General features: G+C 35.4%; 1 protein-coding gene across 2 annotated transcripts in view; it reads left to right on the top strand.

Annotated features, from left to right (window-relative positions):
- LOC137406610 (transmembrane and coiled-coil domain-containing protein 3-like) overlaps window positions 1-17,118 on the top strand; it is a 31,131-nt gene extending 14,013 nt beyond the window's left edge. Inside the window, exons 6-15 of one of the 2 annotated variants that reach the window (XM_068093208.1) lie at window positions 1,021-1,161; window positions 2,494-2,646; window positions 3,307-3,528; window positions 5,157-5,340; window positions 5,795-5,962; window positions 7,230-7,360; window positions 8,908-9,058; window positions 9,576-9,655; window positions 14,330-14,479; window positions 16,488-17,118. In XM_068093208.1, the coding sequence (XP_067949309.1) occupies window positions 1,021-1,161; window positions 2,494-2,646; window positions 3,307-3,528; window positions 5,157-5,340; window positions 5,795-5,962; window positions 7,230-7,360; window positions 8,908-9,058; window positions 9,576-9,655; window positions 14,330-14,479; window positions 16,488-16,640 (1,533 nt within the window). In that variant the 3' untranslated portion in view covers window positions 16,641-17,118. Of the gene's footprint in view, window positions 1-1,020; window positions 1,162-2,493; window positions 2,647-3,306; window positions 3,529-5,156; window positions 5,341-5,794; window positions 5,963-7,229; window positions 7,361-8,907; window positions 9,059-9,575; window positions 9,656-14,329; window positions 14,480-16,487 lie in introns of those variants that run through there. The other variant, XM_068093209.1, reaches the window with a different exon arrangement.
- The last annotated feature ends 4,833 nt before the right edge of the window (window positions 17,119-21,951 follow it).

Below are 21,951 nucleotides of genomic sequence, written 5' to 3'. Positions count from 1 at the left end.
TCAGTCGCCATCTCTCGAAAGAGCCGAGCTGGTCGGCATGATAGCTTGGTCCTCGTCGTCTTTCAGCAATTACCATAATTATTGTGGTTGTTGGATCTCATTTCCTTGGTCTAAAACGTATTAGTTTAACATATCATGATCATATGATGTCTTTCATGCTGCCGGCAGTAATCTACAGTAGATCATGTGTTATTGTTACATACGGCCTTAGTCTACAGTGTTCAATACACAGTCATACCTTGCTGTACGAGTGTCCTAACATACGAGAAATTTGAGATGCGAACTAAAATTTCAAGCGAATTTTTGCCTTGAGATGCGAGACCAATTTGAGATATGAGCATATGAGACGGTGATTGACGCAGCAGCTTAGCGGCTGAGTATGCGAAATGCCGCTAACGAGAACAACATCGCTCAGTCTTTCTTGTCAAATCAGTTAAAAAGGCTAAAAGTGAAGGTGAAAGCGAGTCAATTGGTAGAAATTGATGAAATATTAAACCAAGATCAGAGTTTAGAATTAATTAAAAATTTGAATTAAGTTCAGTGTAAGATTAAAACTTGTTTCAAGTTACATGTTAAATTAAATTCATTTAAATTAATTTAAAATTTTCATGCTAGCATCGCGAAAGTGTTGCATACTTAATGTGTTGCTGTCAAGTCTTTCTGACAATGCCGTTAGCCGCTACTGTCTGTCTCAAAGATAAGAATTCCATACAGTAATGTACATAATAATGTTATATTTTATTCCAAATCATAACCGTTAGATATTAGTTACTTTGTGAGCATAGGTAGTAAATTAAAACAATTAAAAAAACGTTTTGCCATCGTAATATGGGATTTCAGAGGGTGGGAACGGATTAATTTGTATTCAGTTATTTCATTTAGGAAAACTTGATTTGAGATATGAGAGAATCCACCAATGAGCTCCGTTGAGGATAGCATTATGCTTGTATGTGGATGTATGACTGTATAAAGGAAGCAGGAGAAAAAAATACCATGTTGTTATTGTTGCCATGTTTACAGCGGACAAAAGAGTTAAATCAGGCCCAGGATTTTGGAGGAATTCTGGGAGAGATTCTGTCACAGTTAGCCGAATCAGCGGATGAGCTGGTGGAAGATCTTGGGGACAATTTACAGGAAGACGATGCCATGAGGCAGCGAATAGTGAGCTACTTTAGGTCTCTAGCTATAAATCGTAGGATGCAAAGAAGCAACTTATTTGGTGTTTGAGTAACTATGCAGCCCAGTGTCGCATGGGCTTCTGGAAGGTATCGCAAGGGCTTCTGGGAGGTGTCGCACGGGCTTCTGGGAGGTATCGCAAGGGCTTCTGGGAGGTGTCGCATGGGCTTCTGGGAGGTATCGCAAGGGCTTCTGAGAGGTATCGCAAGCGCTTCTGGAAGATATCGCAAGGGCTTCTGGGAGGTGTCGCACGGGCTTCTGGGAGGTATCGCAAGGGCTTCTGGGAGGTGTCGCATGGGCTTCTGGAAGGTATCGCAGACAATGAATTCATAGTCAAACACTGACCTGGTGCTATAGTTTAGCTGCTGAGATACATATACCTTGTTGTTATCTTGTTAGATTTTCGCGAAACGTTCCATCTGTCATGAAACCATTTGTTGGTGCCCATTAGAGTTTTCAGACTTGTTAGTGCTTTTTGTATCTTATATAGATTTGGTGTCACCTCAACAGTGCCTTTTAAGGTGAACTTACACAAAATTTTAGATTTGTAGATTTTATCAGAAAGTATCAGCATTTCAACAGCAGCGATTGTTTTTGATGTTTGATGGGAACTGACTGTTAGTATGTTTTACGATCAGAATCGACAAAACCTGATCAGAATCAGCAAAAATGCTCAGACTCAAGCAAGCACCATTATGGTGTCTATAGTTACAAAATGACCGACAGAATAGAGACGCATTATGCCGAAACTTCAATCTAATAACCGATATCAATAATGAGAGAGACAGGCAGCCGAGCAACTAATGGCGTCATTTCGGAATGTATTTTGCTTCTGAGCGTTCTAACTGCGATCAATTTTTTAAAATTTTAATCTTGAAACATCCTGACAGTCAGATCACCGTAAACATGAAAAACAATCGCAAATGGTAGAAAAGTATCGATACTTCTGATAAGCTCATCTTTGAGTTGTCAGAAGACAATGTACTGATAACTCTAGGTAAAATTAAATGCTTATCAGGATTTCAGGCAGTTTCTCTGACTTTTAAATTGTAAGGAAACATTAGAAGAAATGCCCCATAAGCTTATGTTGATAGCCTGTGCTTCGGCGGTATTTATTTAATTCAGGCTGGCTGGGCTCAATCCAAGTATTTTGTAAGGAAAATATTTTTAAAATATGAGGTTTATACACTTCTTACAGACTATCAAATAATAGCTAATTTTGTTTGGGTAAAGAATGATATAAGTTGACAGTTTTCAGCTACACACATCCCTGTTGGTACTCACTAATTATGCTACTAAATCTTTCGTATTTTGCAGCTGGGTAAAAATGGAGAAAACATAGAAGCCCTAGTACGAATGGACTCGGAAGATGAAGATATACAAAGACTTGCAGATGCCAATGGCAACCAGTTTGTGCTCAGCAGGAGTCAAGACTCAACACGACCTCATGAAGACATCACCTTGCTTTTGGTATGTCACTATATTAACTGCTATGTGCAATCTTTGGCTGCCGGTTGTAGTGTTAAAGATTAACTTACACAAAATGCTAGTAGATTTTACCAGAAAGTATCAGTATTTTTATATCATTTGCGATTGTTTTTTATGTTTGAGGTGATCTGATTGCCCAGACGTTTTAAGATTAAAATTGACGAAACTAGATTGCGGTTAAAGTGATCGGAAGAAAAGTATGAACTGAAATGATGTTGCTAATTGCGCGGCTGTCTGTCTCTCTTGTTAATAATATTGGAGATTGAATTCAAATTTCAATCTCTTTGCTAAAGGTCAACTACTGACGTCATAATCGTTCTTTCTCTTAAATCAGAGTATTTTAGCCGCGATCAAGCTTTGTCAATTTTAATCTTAAAACATCACCTCAAACATTAACAACAATTGCAAGTGATAGAGAAATTCTGATATTTTCAGACAAAATCTAATTGAAATTTATGTGGGCTCATCCTTAAAGATACCATGTTCTTTTTTGGAAGAATGAGACAAAAACTTGACACCCGAATCTCAATGAAGCCGTTTCCGTAATTCTATAATCTTCAAGTTTCCTCTCTTGTGTACTTTGTTATGCCATTTATCGTTCATAGACCGCAGGTAGATGTGTCGCTATTATAATCTTGCCAGGATATGGTGTACATCATGGTAGGATCAGCGTGTCTGAGCTATATGAGCTCTCTACTCGGGCTACCCATAATGTTTGGACAAGTCTTGTGCGGGATCATACTCGGGCCGTCTGCCCTCAACATTCTCTCTTCTCTCGTTCAGCTTGAAACACTCGCTGAGCTCGGTGTCTTCTTCATCATGTTTTCTGTGGGTTTGGAGTTCACTCCGCTGCGAATCCGACAGGTGAACATTTGCCACGTAGAGTGTATTTATAGACATCCAACCATGTAGAGTGTATTTATAGACATCCAGCCATGTAGAGTGTATTAATAGATATCCTACCATGTAGAGTGTATTAATAGATATCCAACCATGTAGAGTGTATTAATAGACATCCAGCCATGTAGAGTGTATTTATAGACATCCAGCCATGTAGAGTGTATTAATAGATATCCTACCATGTAGAGTGTATTAATAGACATCCAGCCATGTAGAGTGTATTTATAGATATCTCACTACGCAGAGTGTATTAATAGATATCCAACCATGTAGAGTGTATTAATAGACATCCAACCATGTAGAGTGTATTTATAGACATCCAGCCATGTAGAGTGTATTAATAGATATCCTACCATGTAGAGTGTATTAATAGACATCCAACCATGTAGAGTGTATTTATAGACATCCAGCCATGTAGAGTGTATTAATAGATATCTTACCATGTAGAGTGTATTAATAGACATCCAGCCATGTAGAGTGTATTTATAGACATCCAACCATGTAGAGTGTATTTATAGATATCCTACCACGCAGAGTGTATTAATAGACATCCAACCATGTAGAGTGTATTTATAGACATCTAGCCATGTAGAGTGTATTTATAGACATCCAACCATGTAGAGTGTATTTATAGATATCCTACCACGCAGAGTGAATTAATAGACATCCAACCATGTAGAGTGTATTTATAGACATCCAGCCATGTAGAGTGCATTAATAGACATCCAGCCATGTAGAGTGTATTTATAGACATCCAGCCATGTAGAGTGTATTTATAGATATCTCACCACGCAGAGTGTATTAATAGATATCCAACCATGTAGAGTGTATTTATAGACATCCAACCATGTAAAGTGTATTAATAGACATCCAACCATGTAGAGTGTATTTATAGATATCCAACCATGTAAAGTGTATTAATAGATATCCAACCATGTAGAGTGTATTAATAGACATCCAACCATGTAGAGTGTATTTATAGACATCCAGCCATGTAGAGTGTATTTATAGATATCCAACCATGTAAAGTGTATTAATAGATATCCAACCATGTAGAGTTTATTAATAGACATCCAACCATGTAGAGTGTGTTTATAGATATCCAGCCATGTAAAGTGTATTAATAGACATCCAACCATGTAAAGTGTATTTATAGACATCCAGCCATGTAAAGTGTATTAGTAGACATCCAACCATGTAGAGTGTATTAATAGACATCCTACCATGTAGAGTGTATTAATAGACATCCAACCATGTAGAGTGTATTAATAGACATCCAGTCATCTAAAGTGTATTTATCAGTTCAGTGTCTATATACTTTTCATAGACTGCAAATAAAATATTTAGATAATATTCTATTTAGTTGCAATAAGATATATTGTGTGAAGTACAGTAGAAGGCAATGAATCTAAAGGTGTTGCTAGTGATTAGATTATATATTACATTTGCATAACTCAATATTTAAATCTTTATTTAAGAATATTTTGAAACTTGCACTAGATTTGTGTATATCAAATTAAATGCACCATAAGTATTATATTAATTACTTTGTAATGCTATTTGCTGCCTCTCAGCAATCTCTTGTCGCACAGATTATCCGTATATCCATCCTCGGCAGCTTTGGTCTAATGGCGCTGCTCGTCTTGTTCAGTATCCTCCTTTCCTTAGTAATCTCAAGCTCAACACTCGGAGAATGCGCCTTCATCGGCGCCTGCTTCTCCCTTAGTAGCACTCCCCTCGTCATCAAGTTCACCGCACCCACTCAAGCCCAAACTGGTAGGTTTCTCAATGTCCCTTTCCTGTGCGGCATATATTCTCACCATTCATCATGCTGATTGTTGTCATTTTATATCCCAGTCAGACATGTCAACAAAAATAATTCTTACCTCAATTTTAGGCACACATACTTGTGAACTAATTTCAGCCAGTGGTTATAAACGGGTCAAAGAAGGTTCTAGAATTCTTAAATTGATTTCATACTCAATTTATATTATACATACGTCAATTTTTTGCGTAGTACGAAACAAAACTTTAAGTAAATTTCTTACTCTAATAGGACTGTATGTTATAGAAAATTTATGTTATATGAGCGTCTGCTGCGCACATATAGTCCTTAAATGCTTGTGGACTACGCGTGTTTCGCAGGTGGTTCTGGCATTGACAGCTGGAATTTCCAAAATTTCACTTCAAAAATTCTTGGTAGTTCATCGCTTGCGTGATTGGTCTGCAGGTATGCAAGAAGAGGCCAAAGCCGCGAGGACAGAGTATTCAGAGGTCTTGCTCGGGATCCTAGTTCTGCAGGATGTGCTCATGGGCATGCTCGTAGCCTTCCTGCCCACCCTCGCAGGCCATGGCACCATACTAAGTTCACTCGGCCTTCTTGGTCACATAATATTTGGTATGCATTTGTTTATTGGGTGGTCTACTTTTTATTTGAGCATTAACCGATGATACTAGGTTAACATTTCCAAGATTTGCTTTGTGTACTGGAACAATATCTTAATAATAATAACATGTAGTTTGTTTATTCCTCCAGAGCTAAACATCTACAACAGTTATTTAATTAATACTGGAGGTAATTACGCATAGCATTAAATAAAACTTTAAAAAATATAAATGTAGAAAATTAAATCATATGATTTAACTAACTTAGTAATGTATTAATCATAATCAATAAGGGCTCTGTACAGCTACATAACCTTTTTGTTAATCACTTTAGAGACATTGAAAGTGCAGGCTTGGCGATGTGTAGGTTTGGAGATGACAATAATAGCAACTTAATCTAATTTACACTAGGTAAACTTTCAGCTGATGTAGTTTATATATTTCTTAATTTTTTAGTGGTTTTTTTTTCCGGTTTTTGTTTTCATCAGCCTTTTTACTTTCTCTTACAAAACTCTAACGTTTGGAAAACTTGAAACACATTTTGAGAATTACTTTTGATGTACACTCAGATATTTCATCTAATTTTATATCCTTGGAAATCTGACCCCAGAGTTGATAGTAAAATTTAGACTTGACTGTTTTTCTTATAGTAAATATATCCATTAATACAATAACGCTTTAATAGAATAATGGAATTATGAACTACATATGAATAAAAACCACTGAAATATTAATACTTATATATCATGTCTGAATGATATTAACAATGGAATGGGCACAACTGACTGAACCATAATTTCTTAATGTGTGCAAATATCAGTATCACCGGAGCCAAAAATGTCAATAACTGTAGTTTATGAATTTAAAAAACGCTTCCAAATGTGTTAATATCTTGTGTTGTTACTCCAATTGTATTAACACTGTGTTTTATGAGTCCAAATAGGTTAATACTGTGTGTTATGACTCTAAATGGGTTAATACTCCAGGTGTGTTAATACTGTGTGTTATGCCTCCAAATGTATTATTACAGTACTGTGTGTTATGATACCAATCTTTGAATTTGTGGTTTTTCTGTGAATTTTTTCACTTTTCCATCTCAAATTGTCCTATCTGATGTTTCGCGACCTTGAAACATCTCGGTGTCTTTCAATATAGCCTCAGTTACAGGTGTTTAATGTTATTGTCAAGGCAATCACTCGAATCTTGTTCTCAATTTGTCTGATGTATGACTGACTTCTCTGTCAATGTATTGATTTTAAAGTTTCTCGTGTGTATTACAGCATTTCTGTCGATGACTCTTCTGTCTGTGCTGGTCGTTAAACTCTTGCAAAGACTTGAGACAGTGTTACTGCTGTGCTCGAGCGAACTTTTGACCCTCATTTCTACTGGCCTCGCCTTCATCATGATGTGGGTGAGTCTGATGCTGTATTTAACTTTATTGCCACTCTCAATATTTAGCTCTATCATTGCATCCAGTTTGGAATTGCCCAGCGTACTGAGCCAATTAGGTACGGAATTTTACCCTTCGACATTTAGCAAGGTTCCTATTATAACTTGTCTCCAGTTTTTTGCAGGTCCTTAAAAATGATGCGTTAAAAAGCTGAGAAATGTTGATACCTACTGCTTGCAATAAACCTTCAAAGATCTTGTAGTATGCTAGTGATCTGTTGAAGCTTTGAATTTTGTATATCATTATTTTAAGTGTGAAAGCATAGTTTATAGCAGCTAATTACTATATTTAATATTGTTGCCTAAGGGTTCATTGCACTCATCAATATGTTTGCTAGTTTGCAGCAAAAACTGGTTTTTTATGTGCAATAGAAGAGGAGTTATGAGCGTTGATCCATTGTAAGCCGAGTTTAGATGCTATCAAATGGCATGCTATGAATCTGCAAATTTATAAGTTATATAATGATAATCTATCAAATGATACAAATATATATTCAAAAACAAGTGACATAAACAATCTTTATAATACACGCAGAAGATATGCGTTTTTGGATTTTGGTATTTGTATTTTTTTAATTTGCACTTGTAAAAGAAGTACTTGCATCGCTTGCTCGACCATTTGCATTCTGATTTTTACTCTCATTTTAACTCATGCCAGCTCCCTCTGGCTGTTCACTATTTTGTACTATGTCTTCTGAACTGAAATCTTCTGCACCGCTGAACAAGGTGATATTAGCGTCTGAACATCATTTGAGCAGAGCGAATCTTTTACTTGTCGCCATTAAGAATCCATACTTTTTGCGTAAAAAAAGAGAAACTTTTAGTCATGCCTACAGCGCGCACAGCTGTGCTTATTACAAATCTTAGCCATAAAATAGAGGTACAGATTCTATCAAAAAACTCAAGCCGATAATTAGTTTTTATAATCCAAATTTACTGATAAATAAATAAATTAAAAAAAACATATCGTTAAGTGAAGCCACTCTGGATGACACTGGTTTAGTACGCTGGAGAAAGTTTTTTATTACGATAAAGTCGGTCATGGTATGGAAAGGGTTAATACTCTTTGTGTCTACATAATTTGCTTAGCCATTCTTCTGCCTTGAGTTTCTTTTAAACATGTTAGAATTATGCGTGGTCATATAATTGCTTAGGATATGTTTGACGTGGATGTCTCATACTGGAATGATTATTTGCCGTGGTCGGCAAAGTATTTAGCAACACAACTGCAAGCATCACTCTTAAGTGACGGTATGCACTGCGCTAAGTAAAAGCATCCTTATGACTGTCCTTTTTACTGTTAATAAGATTTCAGTTTGTCAGAGCTGGTGTGGGATTCATTCGGTTTTACGACTAATGACACGCCGTAACAGTGTCACAACAATTTAATCTATTTATGGATGTCGGCTTCGATGCTCTCTCATTAATCTTCAACTTAACCAAATGGACGGTTAGGTAAAGATTTTTGCTAAGGGAGATTAGATCTATATCCATGGTTGTGACGCACAGGTAACTTTCAAGTTTGGAATCTCCATGGAGCTGGGATGTTTCCTCGCAGGCTCTATGATTAGCACCGGTGGAGAAATGCTTGCTTCCAAAGTTGAGCCCCTTGTCACACCAATCAAAGACTTTCTGTCTTGTATTTTCTTCACTGCGATAGGTAAAAGGTGTAAAGTGAATTTTAGAGTGAAATATCTCTGAGGCTTCTATCGCTATATTTAGTACTGATTGGCATAACTGACGATGTTGACACTAGTGACAGCTTTAACCCTTGTTATGCATGTGAAAATTGCGACAAGTCTGTGGCACACGTGGCAGGTGCTACCAAGTTGGTAGCACCTGCCACGTGTGCCACACACTTGTCGCAGTGGTAGTACCAACTGTGTCTGTTTGCGCCCATGAGAGAACATAATGGTGGCAGCTATATCCTTATACAGGCTAGAACCAATTCCTACTTTGAGGTGGTTGTTTATAGTAAATGCAAATTAAGGGATAGTTGATCATATGGTAGACATCGCTCATAGCTGATGAGCTGTAGACAGACGTCTTCTTCAGATTCTAAGCTTTACATTTAAAGTTGCTTCTATTTTATGTTGTGAAAATATATGGACAGGCTATAAATTTTATACATTTGTGTATTGCTAGTAGAATAGACGCATGCGTTCTTTTTCCTACAGGTCTCCACGTCTTCCCCTCATTCGTTGTTCTAGAACTTGGATTCCTTGCTTTAGCTACAGTGCTTGTTGTCTCTATTAAGGTAATTTCACTATATCATGAATCATTTTGTTGAAATTTTATAATTTATTGTTTATTAATCACTATATCATTAGTAATTTTGTTGAAATTTTAGACTCCGTCATAGTTTGTAGGGAAGTTAAAAACTATATCAAAAAAATAGGTTTTTTCTTTATAATTATTTTGATTACTATAATATATCGTAAAACCTCTATTTGAATGCCACTTTTATTTGAACGCCATCTTTAATAGATTGTCACTATAAGTGAAGGGTTGAAAAATATAGCGCCATGGTGTTCAAATAGAGGTTTTACTGTAGTTATGAAAAAAGGTTCTTTTAGGATTTTAGTAATGTAAACATTTTCAAAGTATAGAGTCAATTCAAACGCTTGACGTTCGGCTTGCCAGCCCAATACTCTAACACTATTACATAATGAAATCTAGGTTTTCTTTGTAATTGTGGGCATTCTTATTCTCTGCACTGTATCCGCACACCTGATGATCTCTCACCGCACACTAGACTGCCAGGGAACTAGTATATATATTATAACTTAAATCTCAAATTGTGTGTACTTCAGTTCGTTCAGCTATAGCTATTAAAATGTTGGAATGAAGAATCCGTATTGCAGAAGATTTGATCTCAAAACCTCCCGTTCACCAAGCAAATATCTTACCAATTAAGCTACGCAAGATTGATAAATTTATTGGGCGATATATATTGCTGTGTGTGAAAATATGCTACCGCTCTCTGTTACGATGCTATGTAATTTTATGCTTGCTTTCACGGCTCTTGTTACTAAGAGCCCACGGCTCTTGTTACTAAGAGCCGTAGATAACTAGCTTACTCAAATTAGCCATTGACAATGTGCTAGGAATATGGCAAGTGGCAGGCAACTACATTATCTGGCACTGTTTATAAGCTGATTTTTAATACTCGTGCAACACCGGATATTCCACTAGTACATCTATAATAATAAATGTATGTATGTAACTTACATATAGACAAATCATGTTCTTTAACATGTCATTAAGGATGAACACACACAACATTTAAGGAGATTTTATCAGGCGTTTTTTTATTATTTGTGATTGTTTTTGATGTTTGAGGTGATCTGATTGCCAGGATGTTTGAAGATTAAAATCGATAAAACCTGATCACTGGTACATGTGAGAGTACTATATACTGAAGCTTCACTATATATGGCTTCACTATATACTGAAGCTTCACTATATATGGCTTCACTATATACTGAAGCTTCACTATATATGGCTTCACTATATACTGAAGCTTCACTATATATGGCTTCACTATATACTGAAGCTTCACTATATATGGCTTCACTATATACTGAAGCTTCACTATATATGGCTTCACTATATACTGAAGCTTCACTATATATGGCTTCACTATATACTGAAGCTTCACTATATATGGCTTCACTATATACTGAAGCTTCACTATATATGGCTTCACTATATACTGAAGCTTCACTATATATGGCTTCACTATATACTGAAGCTTCACTATATATGGCTTCACTATATAGTGAAGCTTCACTATATATGGCTTCACTATATACTGAAGCTTCACTATATATGGCTTCACTATATAGTGAAGCTTCACTATATATGGCTTCACTATATACTGAAGCTTCACTATATATGGCTTCACTATATAGTGAAGCCAGTTTGCACACTTTTTTATGAGCATTCTAATTTCCTCTCAAGCATTAGAAACAATGGCAAATGATAAAAAATACTTATGCTTTCTAATAAAATCCACTGAAATTTTGTGTAAGTTCATCTTTAACCTGCCGTAATATGATATCATAAATAAGGTTCATAAATATGATATCAAGATTCATAATTTAACTGCTTATTTTCCACACTAGATTACTTACACTGATGAAATATTAATTAATTAGTGGAATAATTAAATAAATTAATATTAAATATCAATAATAATCAAATGAACAAGTTCACTCTTTTTTCAATATCATTTTATTAATTCTTAAATAGAAAAGTTAACTAACAGCAAAACATTTTATTGCATTAACAGTTAATATTTGTTGTTATACCAGAAGGTGTAGTCCGCGTAAAGGGTTACCACAACTGAGTTTGCCAAAATTCACTCTGTTATTTATCAAGATATGGAAAATGTACAATCAGCAAGGAAGAGCAAAGCAGGAAGCTGAAATCATAGTTTAGCTTTTATATACATGATAGGCTTTTAAAGTTTCCAAGTGCAGTTACACTCTCACTATACACTCTACACACTTACACTCTCACTATACACTCTACACACTTACATTCTCACTATACACTCTGCACACTTACACACTCACTATACACTCTGCACACTTACACTCTCACTATACACTCTGCACACTTACACTCTCACTATACACTCTGCACACTTACACTCTCACTATACACTCTGCACACTTACACTCTCACTATAAACTCTACACACTTACACTCTCACTATACACTCTACATACTTACACACTCACTATACACTCTACACATTTACGCTCTCACTATATACTCTACATACTTACACTCTCACTATACACTCTACACACTTACACTCTCACTATATACTTTACATACTTACATTCTCACTATACACTCTGCACACTTGCACTCTCACTATACACTCTACACACTTACACTAAACTCTTACTAATTGGTCTTGAACATTATTCAAAAGTGTTACATGCAGTTGATGCAGTGTAGGTGTGACAAGAGAGAAAGCGATGTTTTAAGGTCAACTATGAGATTCTCATCATCCAAATCAAACTTGAGATCTTTCACCCATTTGTCACTTTACATTTTGTGGGATTTCTTACGTAGTGCGAAGCAAATGCTGGACATAAATTCCTTATGTTATGTTTGAATTTACGTCATAGGAGGTATAATTTGTAGGAGCTTCTACTGCATTTATGAAATGTATTTCTAGGAAATATTTTGTATTTATCTCGGAGGATAAATTAGCGGTATAGCAGTTTGTCACATTACAAAAATGTAAAACCTTTGACTGTTTTAAACAACTTTAGACAAGTCTTACAAAGTGTGGATCCTCTTTCACTGGTTCATTGGTTAATGGCCAGAAACATAATACAGTGAAACATGGATAACTCAAACTTCACGGGACCGAGCAAAAGTGTTTGAGTTATCAGAGCGCTCAAGTTATCAGAGCACAGTCACAAGTGAATGTATTTATCAGTAGATACATATACAAACTACATGTATATATAAAACTAAAGTATAGGTTGTTTGTTGTAAGTTAAAGGGCATCTGATGTAGAGTTTTAAAGTATTTATCAGAAAGTATAGATATTTTTATACACTTGAGATTTGTGTGTTGTTTTAGGTGATGTGACTGCCAGAGCTTTTTCAGATTAAAATTGGCAAAACCTAATCGCGGTTAAAACGCTCAGAAGACATTTTTTCTTCTGAGTGTTTTACTCGAAATCAATTTTGCCAATTTTAATCTTAAAACGTCTTGTCAGTCACATCGCCTAAAACTGCAAACAAATTTCAGCCCAATAGAAAAATATCTATTCTTTCTGATAATTTTTAAAACTGGACATAAGTAAACATTTATGACCAATGCAAAAAAGCATGCTTTACATCTGATCAGTTGTTTCATTTAAAAAACTTATCGAGTGTAGTCTGTGACAAGGTATTTTTTTGACAAAGATCAACAGTGTGACTTATTGTAGAAATAGATTTTAAACAGTTATTATAGTCCTTAAAAACTTGTTAGCCTTTTCTAACAAAATTGCCCATCGATAGGTACGCCTTCACTACGCACTTGTCTAAACCAAGTCAATAATACACCGTCCAAATCATCGTGCGACGTTGAACGATCTCTTAGCCTTGATGAATTTTGGTCACATAATGATCTTATTCTTTCTTTTTGTTTAATCCATGTTGACACGGTACTTTTTGGAAGATTTTCTTTTTTTGATAATGTTGATAGCTTTTGTCCTGCTTCGATTTCCTCGAGTACTTTAAGTTTGTCAGAAGGTTTTCACGCTTTTCTTTGCTTGCGTGAAGCCATCGTAAAGCGGATGTCTGTTGTAGCGGACGCCAAGCCATGAGCCTATTTGTGACATTTTATCTTTATGTATCCGCATATAATCACTGTTACAATATGTATTTTGCATGCTGTGTCTATCTTTATTAAATTTTTATCGCTAATACCTTCTAACGTTTATAGCTTGGCCGTAACTAAGCGAACGTCTTAGCAACCCTATTAATCATTTTTATACGATTTCTTTTTCGGTTCCATTATACGGTATGGGAAAAATTATATGTACACTATACGCGTATAAAAAGGGCTTTCGTTAAGAAAGCAGAGTAGTCTCAGCTCCGCGACTAGTGGAAACTCCTTCGAAATAAATTGAACGGAAACCACGTTTGTGAATTCGGCAAAAAACTGTTCGAGTTAACGGTGCCGAGGTCGAGTTATATAAAGCCATTTATCATTGCGTGGGAACGGACCAAGCAAATCCTTTCGAGTTAACCATGTGTTCGATATATCCGAGGGCGCGTTATCCATGTTTCACTGTATATCTTAGTGTAAATGCCACTAAATGGTAGATATTCATGCACATGTTTATGTTGTAATTTGGGCTAGAACTGAGACCAGCTCTATGAATATCTATGAAGATTTATATGTATTGCAGTTTGGTGCTAGCGCTCTACTCATGAAAACATTCCTACCCCATAAGTCTAAAAAGTACTCATCCATTATTGCTGCCGGTCTCTCTCAAGTCAGCGAGTACTCCTTCGTGCTCAGTTCGAGGGCTCGTCACTTGCAACTGATCTCTAGAGAGGTTAGTCGTAAATATTGTCTTTTGAATCTTAGCTCGAGTTTTACTATTCTCTGTCAATAGTTGATGGCAATATTCAATGGTAACAAATATTCTTGCATAGATTTCTATAGCACACAGTCTTTGATAGATGGGGGATTTATATTTACTAGCTACAGACGGTTCCCAACCTACGAACGAGTTGCGTTCCGAACGATTGTTCGTAAGGTGAATTTGTTCGTAAGTTGCTTCAGTGCTATATTTTGTATTATAATTTATGTTTAAGGCTTATATAAGTATATTGAAGGTTTAAATAAGTATCTTTAAGGCTTGTATAAGTAACCTGTATTGGTTTGTACTGAAAAAAAAATTTAATAAAATGGAGATAATACTTTGGTGGACGCCGGGCCATGACACTGCATTTCTTATAATTATGTCTTGTCCTTTTTATTATATTGTTGTTTTAATCGTTATGCTATCACTTATCATTGCTGTCTTATGTTTTGTATGTGTTGTCCGTTTATTATATCATTGTTTCACTCGTTATGCTATTGTTATATCTGATATACCGTCATAACACTATCACTTATCGTCACTTATATTGTTGTCATACAACGCGGTAGCGGTCCTATTTATTCACCTTGTTAGCCGGTGTTCTTGCCGTTAGCCGGAATGGTTGATATTATTGTATATAACTGAGTGCGCTCATTTAGTTGAGCAGAGCAGATAGCCGTACGCTCCTCGACTAGTGAAGTTTCCTTCGCTAATTAAAAGCTGAATGGAACTACACGCACTCTCTTCTCTTTATTTATTAGTAGAGATCGAGCCAAGTAAAGACCGGCAAACCCCTTTACAATACGTATGTAAAGTTCAAACAAAGTTCAAACAAATAACTCGAAAGTTATTCGAGTTACGAACAACGGTACATACGTTCGTATGTATCGTTGTTCGTAACTCGAATGTTCGTAAGTAGGGAACCGTCTGTACTAGCGGTAAGTTCCGCGATGCAAGGAATTTCTTTTATTTGTAATCGGATAGCCTCGAGTGGGTGTTTAGAGGACAGGAAACAGGTGAAGGGTTTAAAACCAAATATTTTTAAAAGAAAGAGAAAAGCAAAAGGCATGGAGCATACACATTTGAAATTTCGATGAAATTGGCCAAAAAATGTGGAAAATCATCGGTTTTACGCAAACTAATACGCGCGCACACAATGATGAAGTGGGATTTATTAATATAATGTATATTTGAGATTAGTTAGTTCCTAGTTTTGAAATAAATGTGTTGTTGTTACTAGGAACACTCCTTGTTTGTTTGTTGTTACTAGGATATTGGAATAATTAGCAGAACACATGCTGAGCCGCTAATGTATAAATATTTCTCTGTATCAATCTCTCTCACTCTCTATCGATCTTTCCATCTTTCTCTTTCTTTCTCTCTTTCCCTCCCAACTGAAAAATTTCTAAAACTGAATGCTTCTTAACTTTAAATATAACCTCAAGAAGGCCTCACTAACACCACAGATGGAAAATGATAAATAATTATATAAGGTTATAAAGTTGTTAACATGCATTAGTATGAAAAACCTTTTTGATTTTGGCCTGACAAGCAACAAGAGTTCATGAACTTTGGTTACCTACTAAAGTTCATGGTAAGGGTTGAACCCTACCCTTTTAGAGTTGAAGGAACAACAACTTTTATAATTGATTTCTTTGTAGCATAGAACTGTTGTGATTTGAAACTGAGTGACAAAATTTTTTATTGTACAGTAAGTTTTGTTTAGCTATTCAGTATTTTCTTTGTGCATATGAAACCACTCTTGCTGCATTACATGTGTGTGATGTTATCATTGCTGCATCACATGTGTGTGATGTTATTATTGCTATATTACATGTATGTGGTGTTATTATTGCTATATTACATGTATGTGGTGTTATTATTGCTGCATTACATGTGTGATGTTATTATTGCTGCATTATGTAGTGTTATTGTGTTACTTATTGCATTTAGTATGAGCTGACTGTTGGATTTTTAGGTCTACCTTCTCATTTTGAGTGTCTCCACACTCAGCCTTCTCATGGCTCCCTTTCTTTGGAAAATTGTCTTGGTTACGGAAAATGTGAACCCTCGCACAAGAATTCCGAGTAGTTTGAGCAAACCTCTATCTCGCCAAAGCTCTGTCAGTTGATGGCACCATAATGGTTCTCTATGACCTCATGTTTTTCTATAAAACCTCTCTATTTTTTTCTCGTGATATAATTCAACATTTTTGTAATATTTATTCTCTTTCTATAGGTATGGCTTAGAGGTTGTCTTAGGCTTCTTGTCAGAAGCTTTAGGGCTGTTGGCAGTAGAATGTTGTATATGTGTATTATCAGAATGCTTCGTCTGGATATGTAAATTGGTTTTTAATTGATTCTCAAAGCAGTTCTTTTACATATCTAGTGTTTTTTAAATACAGACTTTTTATGGTCTCTACTTTACATAGAGTCCATTTTCACGAATCCTATATGACAATTAGTTTTTACTTCTTACATTCACCCATCTTTTTTGTACCTTTTCCTCACAATCAGCAGCACATTGATATATTATCTCTCCTTGCGTTTGCTCAACTGTATAATTCCACATTTTACAAAATATTTTCTGTTTCTTTTACCGTGATTGGCAAGGTGATAACAAATAAAGTGTTAAATTTAATTCTCAAGTAAGCCACTATTTAATTTTCATTTTATTTGAAGAGCGCATGAAGCAATTAATGTGTATACGATACGAGTCAGCAGAAAGTAGTACATTACGCGCATCCTGTTGATGTGGAGTTGCTTTTTCATTGTGGGGATAAGTCCAATAAGCCATGGTGCTTTCTTTCCCTCGTACCTACATTTACCCGCCACATTACTCAGCATTTAATCCTTTACCGTATAAATATGTTAAATATTCAACTTTAGATGATTCTCAGTTTAACTAAAGCATGTTGAGACTCTGTAGGGATTATTTCAGCGTTATTATAATACCTTGTCTGCTATGTTGATATTTTGCAGTTTTTTGTATTTTATTTGACCTTTATTCTATAAGTCCAACAATTGAAATTGTAAAACCATACTATTTTAATTACCAAAGGCGATAATCAGCCAATGAATGTCATACCTTTATCTGAAGAGTTGATCATATTCTTTTGCTTCATTCTTCACTCTGTTTTAGGATTAATAACCCTACATAGTATATCTCCGAAGCTACCAAAACAATAAAAGTAGAGCCAGCCATAACTTTTGAGCAAACTGAAGCAAGACAATCAGTAACGAGTGCCCAGCGTCATGGTTGAAAGAGAGGAAAGAGTGTGGTAGGAGTTAAAGCTGCTGAAACCCCTAGCTCGCTTACGCACTTACTTATAATCAGACAAAGTTTGCCATCGATAGTAGCAAAGTACATACCTGATTACCGGCCAACTAGACCAACTACAGTCTGATAAGACTAAAAGGCAAAAACCCGCAAGTGGGACACCATCCGAGGGCACTAAATTTTGCTTTAAACTATGGTCCAAAAATAGAGTACCAAACGAATCATAGGTGTCTTATGGGGAACATGTTTGTCAAGTACACTCGATGCACCACTGTAAAATTGAAAATCTGGAATTTTTTGCAAAAACTGTTAATCCAACTGCAAGCTTTTGTTGAAAATATTTCATGTCCTTTGAAATATTTTGTAATATTCTGAAACGTTCTGATTCTGAGCGTTTTGTTTCTCTCATTCAAAAATATAACAGCTGCTTTTATTTAACTTCATTTGGAGCCAAAACAATTGATTAGTCTGGATTTATGCTAATATTGACAGTTCAAGGTCAAGTTTACCATTTAATTGCCTCTTTATTTCCATTACCAGGTGAACAACAATTCTTCAGCAAGAGTTAGCAGAGCATAAGTGCGGCATTGTTGAAGGAGTGCCAGCAGAAGTAATCTGGCGCTTCAAAACTGCTGCTTAAACATTAAAAATATGTGCAAGATTTTAAAACTGCTATTGAAAGGGTACGGCACAAGGCAGATGAATTTATGGTTTTTGTTTGTGCAAAAAGACACCGATTGGAAAGCGTAAACAGGGATATAGTGCACCGTGTTGGATAATATCATCATTCAATTCTTTAATGGCAGCATAATTTTAATGTCATTTTTAATATTTACAATTTCAAATGGCCTGTTATCAGAAAAAAATACTATGCTCAGGTAATGATCAGTACAACTTCTAATAAAACATAAAATTGAATATACGTTAACCTAATTTTTACCAGTAAAGTTCAAGTATCTGACATTATGACTGACCACTGTTATCTCTCAACTTACTCATCACTAATACACACCCTTTCCATGTCTCCAATGTAAAGTAACAAAGACAAGTTGTTTATTAATGTATTCATGTAAATCATTTTAACATCCCTTTGCAACGCATTGGTTCCATAAATATGTGGAATTATATGCAGAGAGAGTTACATGGGTTACAGAGAGACCTAAATCAATTGCAGCAGACACTTTTGGGAGAATTTGATCTAAAAATAAGTCAAGTTTAACGGTCAAAGCATGCAGCTGAACAAATTTGTTGTGGGTGTAGAGGTATAATTTCAGTTTTGCATCTTATTAATACTCAACTAACCATATTTTTGCCAATTTTTGATATATGTAATCACAAACCTCATTTGGATGTTTTAAAAGATGTGTTGAACAAGCCCTTTTTAGCCTCACTGCTGTGTGTTGTAAGAGACCACATGTCGATATACACAGTGGGTCCCTATATCCAACTTTAGCACCAGTGTGATGAAATAATAAAGCAATCTGAAAAACACTCATGGTTGAACTAAATTGAACTGTAATTGAAATTAAATTGAGCTCCTGATTAAATAAAACTGGTGACATGATTTTTTGGTATTCCAGGACATATAATCATAATTACCAAAAAACCTGTATTTGAATACTACCTTTATTTAAACGTCACCACTATTTGAGCGCCACTATAAGAGAAGGGTTGATAACTGGAGTGCGGCCCTTCAACTGAACGCCACTTATATTTGAGGGCCACTTCTGTTTAACCGCCACTATTTGACATTCTTGATCTTTACGAATCTATATAAAAGCAAGTGGTCAGTAGAAAAGTGTCCACAAAACAGTGCTAATAATGGCTTAATTACATGGATAACAATTAATTTGTTTGTTGTTTCTGTTCGTATCAGAGTTTGCTTTCCAACTCCAAGTCTTTACGATTTTTCTATTAAAACTTTGAATGCAGCACTATAGAAATAATCAGGAACTGTATCAGGCTGATAGCAGTTCCTTTTTCAACGCAGTCTTAATAATTCTGTGTATGTGACAACAGTTTTCGCATTTACGGTCGAATCTGTGCTACTATGTATTTTGAGGCTAAAATTTTGAGGCTGTTTTGATTACCAGTGATTTTTTTACTTGCGTGAGAAATCGGTACATATATTTTAAAGTGCATCCCGTAAATATTTTGCTCTGCTGAAAAATTGTTTTGACGCTATTATTGATTAGCTCGGCTGTGCAAAAGGTTAGAATACACTGTGGAAGTTATTGAACAGCTACAAGAATATGAAATTGTTCTAAATGAAAGCAACAATCGGAATGCAACTGGTCGAGTAAACGCTGCGAATATTTTTGTTTTAAAAATGTTAATTGTTGTTTTAAAATGTTATTTTTGTTTCTGAATGTACTATAAATACAGTTTGTTTATTTCACTCATTCTTGAATATATGTAATTGTAGCATTTGATAGATTATTATATAGTTTATAAATATGTAGATTTATAGCATATTATTTTATAGCATCATTGTGGTAATCTGAACTCGGCTTATAATGGATCGATAACTCCTCTTCTACAGTGATCTCTCACTATATTCATCTTTCGTGGCTTCACTGCTTCCTGGATGTTTTTAAAAAAGTGCATTGTATTCTGAACCTTGATTGGCTGAGGGGCTTCACTGTTGTCTAAAAGTAAAATATTGATGCTGTACTGTACTGTTTTTTCACTTGTCAATTGTTTTCGTTTCTATACATTCTGCTAAATTTACGTTTGCAAATGTTCTCCGTGACAAAACCCACAATGTTGAAGAAATGTTCTGCACTGACAAAGGGGTACCTCCGGCCGCGCCAAAGAGGCTGAGGAAGATGTGGACGACAGCAGCAACATGCTTTATCAAAGGTGGTAAAAGAGTTGTGACAGTCCGCAATAAGGCTTTGTGAATAAATGACTGCAGGAAAAAGAGCATAATGCTGATTACCAAAGTTATCTATACAAAACTAAAAAACAGACATTACGGCGGAGTGGAGTCAGGACGAAGAGCACAGCTGAGACTGTGAAATACGTGTGAGTGACAAGGTTTCCAACTTTGTATTACTATATTAGAATTATTATTTTTAAACAAATTTTAGGCCTTGAAAAAGGTTTTGATTTTTTTTCATTCTATAGTACAGTATTGCAATGTGAAATAAAAATAAATAAAGCTGTCTATTTCACAGAATTCACTTATCATGGGTAATTTTTGGAACGCAACACTCTCAATAAACTAGAGATCACTGTATTGCACATCAAAAGCCAGTATTGGCTGCAAACTGTAGCAAACATATTAATGAGTGCAATGAGCTAGTACGCATGCAACCTCGTTAAATATAGTTATAAAATGAAAATATGCCCTCAAATTTGGACTGAAATAAAAAAACCATACGATGATCAACGCAGACTATAAGATCATCAATAGATATCAACTAATCAGCTTCCTCGTGCATATTTATTTAGAGATCTACAACTAGTTGGAGGTAAGTTAGCAAATTTCTTGCATTCAAAATGGTTAAAATTGTTCTGCCAAAAGAGAGTGCAAAATATAGACGACATTCGATTCGCCTGTGAAGGGGTTAAATTTGTTTTCTCAGTATTCTGATGAGATGTTTGAAAAATACAATTCTATCCTACTAATAAAACGTTGCTCTTAGGGAACAGTTGAAACATAGAGAGCCATGGCATTCAAATAAAGGTTTTACGGTATGTGAACAGGTGATACTGATAATAGAATGCAATGATACTAAAACAGGTGTTCAAATTTGTTTGATTATTTAGTTACAGACACTATTGAACAGGTCCGAATACAACAGCTGTTTGAAGTATTATAGACACTAGCAGGGTTGTTGACACAAGCAGCATATTTTTGAGAATTCTCATGAAAGTCTATTTGAATTGAAGAGTAAATAAGGGTGAGACAAATTGATAGTGCAGTGTCAGATTACAAAGAAAATTCCCATTAATTTCTATATTTAATGAATCCATGATTTAAAACTCAAAAATGCTTATGAACTTCCAAAAGTTCAGGTTAGAACATGTACTCAGTTAGAACCTATTTTAGTATTATTTAGTACAACTAAAACATATGACTCTTTTCCATAAAGCCTTTACTCCACAATGTCATCGTTTAACCCAAAAAGCTAAAATTCTGTTAGAAGCAACCCCGA

Source organism: Watersipora subatra, chromosome 10 (assembly GCF_963576615.1).
Source record: "Watersipora subatra chromosome 10, tzWatSuba1.1, whole genome shotgun sequence".
In the NCBI taxonomy this organism is placed as follows: Eukaryota; Metazoa; Bryozoa; class Gymnolaemata; order Cheilostomatida; family Watersiporidae; genus Watersipora; species Watersipora subatra.
Note: the sequence above shows the minus strand (reverse complement) of the source record. Positions and strands in the feature narration are given on the sequence as shown.